General features: G+C 31.2%; 1 protein-coding gene across 1 annotated transcript; it reads right to left on the bottom strand.

The window, feature by feature from the left end:
- Nucleotides 1-2087: 2087 nt before the first annotated feature.
- LOC134273572 (tenascin-like) lies at nt 2088-9824 on the bottom strand. The gene is made up of 9 exons (XM_062755765.1): nt 9143-9824; nt 8822-8940; nt 8465-8561; nt 6789-6956; nt 6378-6623; nt 5313-5431; nt 5058-5154; nt 2490-2657; nt 2088-2365 (listed from the first exon to the last, which is right to left on the bottom strand). Exons 1-9 carry the CDS (start codon nt 9822-9824, stop codon nt 2130-2132), a joined length of 1932 nt encoding a protein of 643 aa, XP_062611749.1. The 3' UTR covers nt 2088-2129.
- Nucleotides 9825-10145: the final 321 nt, after the last annotated feature.

Here is a 10145-nt window from a genome sequence, read left to right as displayed (position 1 = left end):
TATATAATAAAATATTAAAGCGTATTGATTCAATTTTTCTTATTGAATAAATTTGGAATTTCAAAGCTGCTGAAAGAAACATGGAAGAACAGTAGAAAAAATAAAGAGTTTGCATAAGGTTTTACTTCTGAAAATTTGAAAATTAACAAAGTACTTACCCGTATACTACATATGTATATAGAACATGCAATGATCAATTTACATACATTTTAGAGTTTAAAGTACAAATTATGTCATATGACCCGAAATTAAAAAAAAATCTTTCAGAATTATTTGAGAGAAAAAAGGTATTAACAAAAGTGTAACGTTGTCAAGCATATAAGTTCATGGAGTCTCGAATATGCTTAGTGTCTATAAAGTGTTTCGTAACATAAATACAGCAGTTAGCCTTATTGTGAATTCGAAAGTTGTGCTAAAAATAATTTGTTCTACATACCTTGAAATACTGAACGTTTGTTTTGTCCTGTCCTGAAGCATTGAATTCATTATCAATGAGAGAACAAACGGCAAAATTGGAATTTGTTCGAAATCCACGACATTCTGAATTCTTTGAGCACGCCGAAGAGCAGTATAATGTTAATGGAAAGCCGTTTGTGATTGTTTCGTTTATGATAAAAATGACATCAATTGCAGCATTTCCAACAAAAAAGTAATTGTCTTCGACAACAGAAACAGATTTACTGACATACTCTTGCACAAATATATGCAAAAGTATCGCAAATAATAAACTCTGAAAGTATTTCATGGGCATATCTTTAAATATAAGTGAGACGAATCGCTATACAAAAATCAAGCTTAACAAACATGCAGCAAAAATCATTTGACGAAGAAATAAAACATATCATAATAGTAATCAATACATTTTGCTCATTATATTCAAACACCCTGAAAATGTATCCAATTAAAATGGACACAATTATTTTGAATATTTTATCGTGTGATTTTTAATTGGTAAATATTTTTTCCTTAATCTGGTCAAGGCATCATTAAAGCAATTGTGGACATTTAAAAAATATTGAGCACATAGGCTGTATATTGAAATACTTTTTAATGGGATTGATATTTTTCATTTATATATTTTTATTATTTCCAGTTCTCACGAGTTTATTTAACCCTTTGATATTCGATAATATCGAAAAGGAAAAGCGATTAATAGGGTAGCATACCTCTTTGTAGGTCCGTGTTGTTTCGTCTAAATTTATTAGAAGAACATTACACAAAAATCCTTTTTTTATTTACCAAGAAGAGTTCAGTTATAATCCCCAATCCCTCATCCCAAATACGTTTAAAGGTTAAAAGGAATTATCTTATCTTTATCTGCCTAACATTTTACCATTTTTTGTCTGTTTATCCATTGAAAATTTTTATAGTCAATTGCAAACATAGAAACATTGGAAGCACGTAAACTGCTCAAGGATTTTTTTTCTAAATTAAGGTCGATATATCCCCCTACCAAATTCTTCATGAAAAATGTGCAAAGTATTCATTTAATTAATTTAAATCAGATTTAGAACGGTGTTTTCCTATTATATTTATATTTCGAATTCATACTTTAATTGCCAAACATATGGTAGAATTTAACAAAAAAGCAATAAGGCAAATAAAAAAGGACATATGCTCGCAGAATTGCTGATATTAAAAAAAAATTTAAATTTTGCCCATTAGAAACTCATTGATCATTTCTTAAAATTTATGCACTAAAGGATTTTTCCCTGAGACATTACATTTTACATGTTTTATGAGCACGATCTGTTGAAAAGAAAAAAATCGAGTAACGTACGACAAAAAGCAATATAAGTTTATTTATATACTTTAAAAAAATTAATTTATTCCATCTTAGTTACAGATGGATTTGATAAAAATTTCGAACAATGGATCAAGAGCTTTTTTATAATTGAATAAAGACACCCTGACAAAATATTTACTATTGTTAATTATAGTTCACCCTAATACGTGATTTTATAGTTAAAGACTGTAAAACATAAAAACGAAAAAAATAAGAAAAGCTATATGTACATCTACCTATTTTCATAATTACTTATACTTAATGTTCGTTCGTAAAACAGTTAACATTTTTATTGGCCTTCACAGTCGCTTTTAAATAGCAATGCAACCTAAACTTCTGTTTATCAATTGACTGCTTTTTGAAGGATCATTGTGATTTTCGTAAGCTGCTCATAACTTCCAGTATACCAATTGTACCACCCGAGGTTGTTAAAATCGTCTTTGGTAAACTTAAGACGTGTACAATCTCGATTCCACCACGGATGACCATACTCTAAGGCACAGTTAGTTGTTGCCGACTCATCATTGTCATTATCTTTCGTTGAAAACTTCATATTGTTGTGGTAGCTGAAGGCATCAACTGGTTTGAATGACAATTTAGCAATTTTGAGAGAAATGTTCGTGATCTGTCGAAGAAGTGTCATTGAATTAGTATTTAAATTGCATTGGGACGTCTTTATGTAGTAAAAAATTCATTTACTTACACCCAGCAGTGCCCGAATATCCTGATAAAGTCAGTTTATATCCCTCAGAAGCGCCCCCTACCAGGAAGGTCCTATACCGGGCGTAACCTACATAACTCAGGACATCCTCCATCTCAATCCTCAGCCTACACCATCCGGACGATGTAAAATGGTTAATTATGCTCAAACCTGATAACAAATTAAACTTTTTCAAATTAGAATTATAGTAAATAAAAAGGGAGTTTGGTGGTTTAGGGAATTAAAAGTTACACTCAATTCTAGCTCTACCCCATCTTGACGATGTAAATTGGTTAATTATGCTTAAACCTGATAACAAACTGTTTTCAAATTAGAATTTTAGTATATAATAAGGGGGTTACGTTGGTTAGGGAATGGACAGTTACAATCAATTCTAGCCCTGTTCCATCTGGATGACTTAAATTGGTTAATTATGCTTAAACAGATAACAAATTGAACTTTTTCAAATTAGAATTTTTGTATATACATGTAATAAGGGGGTTAGTGGGTTAGGGAATTAAATGTTACACTCAATTCTAGCCTTCTTCAATCCGGATGATGTAAAATGGTAAATATAATGCTTAAACCTGATAACAAATTGATTTTTTTTTTCAAATTAGAATTTAGTATATAATAAGGGGGTTTAGAGGGTTAGGGAAATAAAAGTTACACTCAATTCTTACCCTGCTCCATACGGATGACGTAAAATGGTTAATTGTGCTTAACCCTTACAACAAATTGAACTTTTTCAAGTTAGAATTTTAGTATATAATATGGGGGTTAGTGGGTTAGGGAATTAGAAGTAACACTCAATTTAATGTGTGTACAACCATAATCTACATGTACACGATATAAGCTTATTGATCGTGTATTATTATTAGTTGGGGGGGGGGGGTAGTGGGATAAAAAATGAAATTTAATATCGGCAGCTTTTCTGAAAGATATGCCCAAAAGTTCAAAAAGGTATAATTTTTTTTCAATAAGGGACATCACCTTCAAATGTTCTTATAAATATCATTTCATACGACAGTTTATAATGAGAATACCATCATACTTTTCCAAATTAGCGTAATTTCATTTAAGGTCTCATTGACCCTCTGTTATTTTTATTAAAAGTTTTGCTAAAAATATGTTTATTTTTTATATAGATAAAGTAAAAAATGTTAACTTTGAAAAAATTCTTACTAGATCTTGAAAAAAATTAAAATTTATTAAAATTTACAAGGCGAATCTTCTAATAGGTTAATATGAAAATATATACAATTTTCATGCATTTAGTTTAACTAACAAAAAAGTAATTTTGAAATAACGATTTACCATTTCATAATATTTTTAAAATAAAAAATCACCGTGATTTACAACATCAAAAATATATAGATATATTATAGTTATATTGGAAATTCGTTACATTTTTCAAATTTCTGCCATTTTTGGTAATTGTCTTTTTTTTAATTCTCAATAAGTACGAAGGCCGTTCAAAAATTACGCGGACTTGTTGCACAGAAAAAATATTTGACGACATAATCGGGCACAATGTCATACATAATATAAAAGAATCTTTACTTATATGGTCTTCTAAATTTCGAATCAAATTGTTATAAATTGGTATCGATTTTGGGTGATTTATCAGGACATATCATTAAGTCACGGAGCAGCAAAATCTTCGACGTCACAGGCATTATAAAAAAAATGTGTGATTTAGCTTTCATTTTCTCAACATTTCCCAAGAGTACCTGTACAGTTTAAGTTACCTTATCTACTCAACATCCAAACTCCATTTCTTGTCAAGCTTAATATCTTTTAAACAAGTAAAGAATATTCCTTTTTTTGTTTTAAAACCAAAAAATGCAGGTATTTATGAGATATAGTATGATATCGGTGAGTCTCAATCACGTTCTTTACAGTCCGGATAAAGTTTTCGTCGATAATCGTCTTTCCGTCCTCCCGTATAGCCTCTTCACAGAGGTCTAACGGTCTAAAGTTTCATTTTGGTATTTGTGGACGAATGTCACAAATACTCCAGTTTACTAGATGTTCAATTATGCATATTTTGGATCTATGTTGGCGATATCTCGAGCATCACACGCAATTTACCAAAAGTGTGGTGCGCCGTCAATTCAGGAGACATCATTTTCACAGTCGTTTTCACGGGAATCGCATCGGAGAAAAATCACTATATTTCTGTTAGTACTTCAAATATCATGTCAGAAATCTAAATACATAATAATAGAACAATTTAAAGAAATATTTGAGAAAATCATGGAAAAATATCGCGAGTTATCGAAAAATAATGAGTTAAATTTTGGATTCCGCATGCTTTTGCTTCAAATTTTTTGTCGTGCTCCGTACCTCTTCATCAGCGATATCAACATACCGAGAAATGTCGTAGATAATTTTTTAAAATACATAAATTTTGGCCAAAATTTATTGGAATCTTCAAGATACATATTTCTGTGAATTTTCATAACTATATGACGTCTGTAAGAGTAAATAATAACACAGTCCGCGTAATTTTTGAACGGCCCTCGTATATCATTACAGTTTATTGATTTTATTGACATGTAGCTTTACCTATCCAGTGATCACCATCTTTATTTCCAAATCCATTTTCATAACTCGACCAAACATTGTTAAAGGGAACATCACCAATAGTTCTTCTGAAGATAACCTTAGATTAATATTATACATGTATGTTATTCATTTATCATTATCTGTTTACAAATGCAAAGAAAAAATTAATAAAATTGAATTTGAATTAAATATACTTTTTTATAAATAAGTAACTAAATGACATTTCCAGAATTTATCATTTGTATAGACATGTACCATCCAATTATACCCGTCTTTCATTTTACAATATACTGTGGTTGGCTTTCCAGTTACATTTATTTTATACACCCCACTTTCACTGGTCAAATTCCCAACGCAGTTACAATCTGAACATCCTGTAAAATATGAAGATGATTGAGTAAATATATATATTGGAGTCTTGTTTACCGGTCGTCAACAATAATAAAATGGCACCTATTAAACGGAATTTGTTAACAAAAAGTTAATATTAATATTCATATAATCCAAGATGCTTTTTAGCACTCGATTGCTTCATTTATCCGGAGGATTTTCCTTGTGTCCTACTTAAAAGAGATGCTACTGTTAAGTCTTGTTCCCGCTTATTTTTATGTTCTACGTATTTTTGTTTGCGATCCTCACTAGTTTATTTTTTTTTTTAGAGTTTTTCATTTTCTCTTTATATATTCTAAGTATTAAAAAAATATTGATTAAAATTGACAAGAGAAATTCACAAGAACAACATTTACAGCATTGTCTTGTGTCTTACATAGCCCATTAAGATCTATTACACAAATGTCCACGACTTTTACTCATTAAAAGATCTAAGAAGATATCTTTGTAGTGATGGAAATTGATAGTAGATGCAAATTCCCATAAAACTTTCCTCGTACCTCTCTTAGGAAAATGATATGACCTCTTGAATTTCCAGAGGCCTGTGATTTATGCCAAGTATTATTGTTTATAGATTTTAAATAAAGCGACCAATATTCGTTTTCTTTATCTTTAACAATTTACATGACTTTGATCACGGTTTTTCATAAGGTTTAACTTTCATGGTTTTCGAGATATTTTAAAGAGACTTACAAATTTATGTTTAAACAAAAAATATTTTCACAATTCTTTCTATTTTACAATCCTCTATCCTCGAAATGAAATCCAACCAAACTAAAACGTTTTCATCAAACCACGGAAAATTTACCCCATGGGTATACATGTATGTGATTTTAAAGTAAAGTTTTGATGAACAAGTTTTTGCACCCAATCTATCAAAAAAATTGATTGCAATCTCTGTACACCAAATTGAAAGTAATTTATTTTTACCTGATGTATCAACAATATCTGGTTTCCGAACCATCATGGTTATCTTCGTTAGTGGCTTATAGCTTCCCGTGTCCCAATAGTACCATCCAAGTTCATTGACATTGTCTCTCGTAAAGATCATCCTGGCACAGTCTCTATGCCACCAAGGTTCTCCGTTAACAAAAGCACAATTTTTATTTGGAGAAACATCATTATCCTGGTCGCTCGTGGAAAATTTCATATTGTTGTGATAGCTGAAGGCATCATCTACATTTTATAGGTAAAAACAAAATTAAGTGTGTTCTAACATTTTCTGATGATTTGGAGTCAAATTGCTAATTCATTGGTGTTTCTTACGCAACACGTTTATAGTAAATTAATAAGTGGTTTTAATTATATTAATTTAAACTAATTATATATAATTAAGCGTACAGCCTGATGTTCCGCCATACCCCGCTACAGTAAGCTTGTATTTTGTTGAAATGTCACCAACGAGGAAAATACTGTATTGTGCATATCCTCTGTAACCATCAACATCCTCCATTTCGATCCGCATGACTCTTAAGCCAGTATTTGTATAATAGCTTAGATTGTTTAATCCTGTAATTGCAATGTCCACAAATTACGAGGGTTGTCCCGAAAAGTCGTAGACGGGGAACATAGTGTATTTTCTCTTTGCTAAATCAAATGTCTTTTCTTTTCACAGCAAAGAGTAACATTCTATGATCATGTATTTTAAGTTTCATGACGATACCACATTTAATAAGAAAATTATGAAAAAATAAAAAAACAATGTAAGTGTACATCGGCGCACGAAAGCAAGCGTAATTTACGTCTCTCATAACGTCATGGGCCCTTTTTCTGCTTTACCTGAGGCTATTAACATCCAAATGAATATTTTTTATAGTGAAAAATCACTTGACTAAGGGAATAATTTAAATTCACTACTGTCCGTTTTCTTAAGTAGATTCAAATTTTAGTCAAAATTAAATTAGTTGAAAGATCACCTTACATTTTAGACAGCAGAGAATACACCTTGTTTGATGACGTTCATGGCCCAGAACATTCCCCGCAAATGTCTGCGTTAAACAGTCAGCACTCTACTTTACATGCAATAACTATTTTTTTCGATATAGAGGAAAAAATATCTTTGAATCTCATACTATTAAAAAACAACCTTTCTATTAAAATGTAGTGTGTAATGTCCTTTCTGTACTCTTTTTCACCCGTCTCTGATGAATATAAAATACGCCAAACACAATTTATTACATTTCCGTGCGCCGGGTACGCGTTCGACAGCGTCATTTTCATCAATCTCAATTCGAACAACACTTTGAAAATCATGCCACCAGTCGTCTGTTTCTAATGCTATTTATATGAAATTTTGACATATTATTAAGATTTTGATTCTGGTTTCAGTGATTTAAATTTTAGTTCAATCTTTTACATAGTACCAAAGAAATAAAAACAAATTTAAAAGTTATATGCGTAAATTATTCCGAATTTTGGTCGTGCGCCGACAGACCATATCGGCCTTCATATAAATCGTCCCAATATAATTAATATGAAAGATATATATTTGAGAATTCACAATTTTAAAGAACATTGAATGTATTATGTCTACGCAAAATTTGGTTAGTATTGGTTGCGTGTTGAAAAAGTTATTACCATTGTCTACGACTTTTTGGGACAACCCTCGTACAAAGCCTTTTTCAAAATTTAATACATTAAATCATAAAGTACTGTCTATTGTTTTTGTCCTGTCTGTCTTTTGGTCTTTTTGTTAATTTAACAATTTGCCTGACGTGTTTGTCTGTGTATTGTCAACTTTAACCTTCGCCATAACTTTCGAACCGTGAGAGATAAAAACTTCATATCTGGTATGCATACTCCACTATTTAAGTACTTTCAAATGATATCAAGGTCAGTGACCTTGTGACCTTGACTATGACCTACATGCAAAAAAAATAGCTTTTTCGAACTTTGTTGCCGCCGGCCGCATAGTGTTTCACAAACACATCTTGTTTTACCACGTACATATACTAGTATCATTGTACTATGCTTGATAGTTATTCTTTTTTGATAATTAGTAACGTATTGTAAGTTACCTATCCAAAAGTCCCCATTAATTTTTCCAAATCCAGTTTCATAGTGTGTCCATAGTCGGTTAAAAGCCACATTTCCTTCAGTTCGTCTAAATATAACCTTTAAGATATCAAAACAAAACGATGAATCATACAGCTAAAGATTAATTGGTTCACTTTTAGATGAAAATTGCGCAAGAATTTTTTAACATTAACGTCAAGAGTTCTAGTGCCTATATTATATGTGAGTCAATGTATTAAACCAAAACTTTGAAAAATAGATATATTAGACTGTTTAATACTGTTCGAAAATTTTGTTTAAGAGATAATTGGTGAAATTGTATCAAAAAGCATTCTTAATGTTTCAAAGAAAGTGATTACCATCCAATTATATCCATGAATCATTTCACAATAGACTCTGACCGAGTTTCCATTAACATTTATATTGTACACACCACTGCTGATATTTGTTCTTCCAATGCAGTCACAATCTGAACATTCTAAAACAGGTCATACATACATGTACATGAATTCATATTAAATGAAATTGCAATAGCATAAACATGACCATAATTTTTCCACATCAAATATTATCTCCAATTTTAATACATGGTTTATAGACATCCTGAAATTACACACAGCACAAAAGAAAAAAAAAACTTTTTGTTGTGTACCAACACAATATTATTCTCGAAATTTTACCGTGTAAAGTTGTAGTGCTTATGACAGTACTGCTTTGATCAGTGGATGGATATGATGATACCTCGTCAGTCATTTGATATGATGTTGTTAAATATGCGTTTGTTGATATAATACCATTTGAACTTTGATTGGCCTCTGTTGTCGTCTCGAAGATTGTCGTAGTTTCTTTGAATGTTGAAGTAAGAGGTTCTGTTGTCCTCTCAGAGATTGTCGTTGTTTCGTTGTCGGTTGAAGTAAGAAATTCTGTTGTTTTCATCTCGAAGATTGTCGTTGTTTCTTTGTCGGTTGAAGTCAGAGATTTTGTTGTCGTTTCTTTGTCGGTTGAAGTCAGAGATTCTGTTTTCGTTGTTTCTTTGTCGGTTAAAGTCAGAAATTCTGTTGTTTTCATCTCGGAGATTGTCGTTGTTTCTTTGTCGGTTGAAGTAAGAAATTCTGTTGTTTTCATCTCGGAGATTGTCGTTGTTTCTTTGTCGGTTGAAGTCAGAAATTCTGTTGTCGTTGTTTCTTTGTCGGTTGAAGTCAAAGATTCTGTTGTTGTCTCCGGACCATCATCTGTTAAGCTTATCGTCTTTATTGATATTGAACGACTTTCTGAAGTCATTTCAGCTTCTGCTGAAAAGTGCGTACCTTTGCTAATGGTCAAAGTGTAGGATTCTGGAGAAGGGCTTTCTAAACCATGCATGCTTGATTTTGTTACTTTCTGAAATATAAAAAGGCGTCGTTTATCAAAGTGTGTTGCTTAAACCTAATTCTTGCATATTAAATAACATTGAAGATAGCGAAACTGTTTAATTTTTAGGAAAGGGATTTTTACTGCACAATTATTCTTTGAATAAAACATGCAGAAAGATTTTAGGGCTGGTTGGTCCTGGCCATTTTTAGACTATTATGTCCTTTAGAAGAAGAGCTCGATATAAAAATATATAAAAATGGTCAAAGTTTAAAACTAAAATATATTGAAATTTTCTTTGCCAATTGATAGTTGTCAGCTCAAGATATCATG

Source organism: Saccostrea cucullata, unplaced genomic scaffold, assembly GCF_032062105.1.
Source record: "Saccostrea cucullata isolate Sc308-1 unplaced genomic scaffold, CSIRO_AGI_Scuc_v1 ctg981, whole genome shotgun sequence".
Lineage (NCBI taxonomy): Eukaryota > Metazoa > Mollusca > Bivalvia > Ostreida > Ostreidae > Saccostrea > Saccostrea cuccullata.
This window is presented reverse-complemented; position numbering and strand designations above follow the sequence as displayed.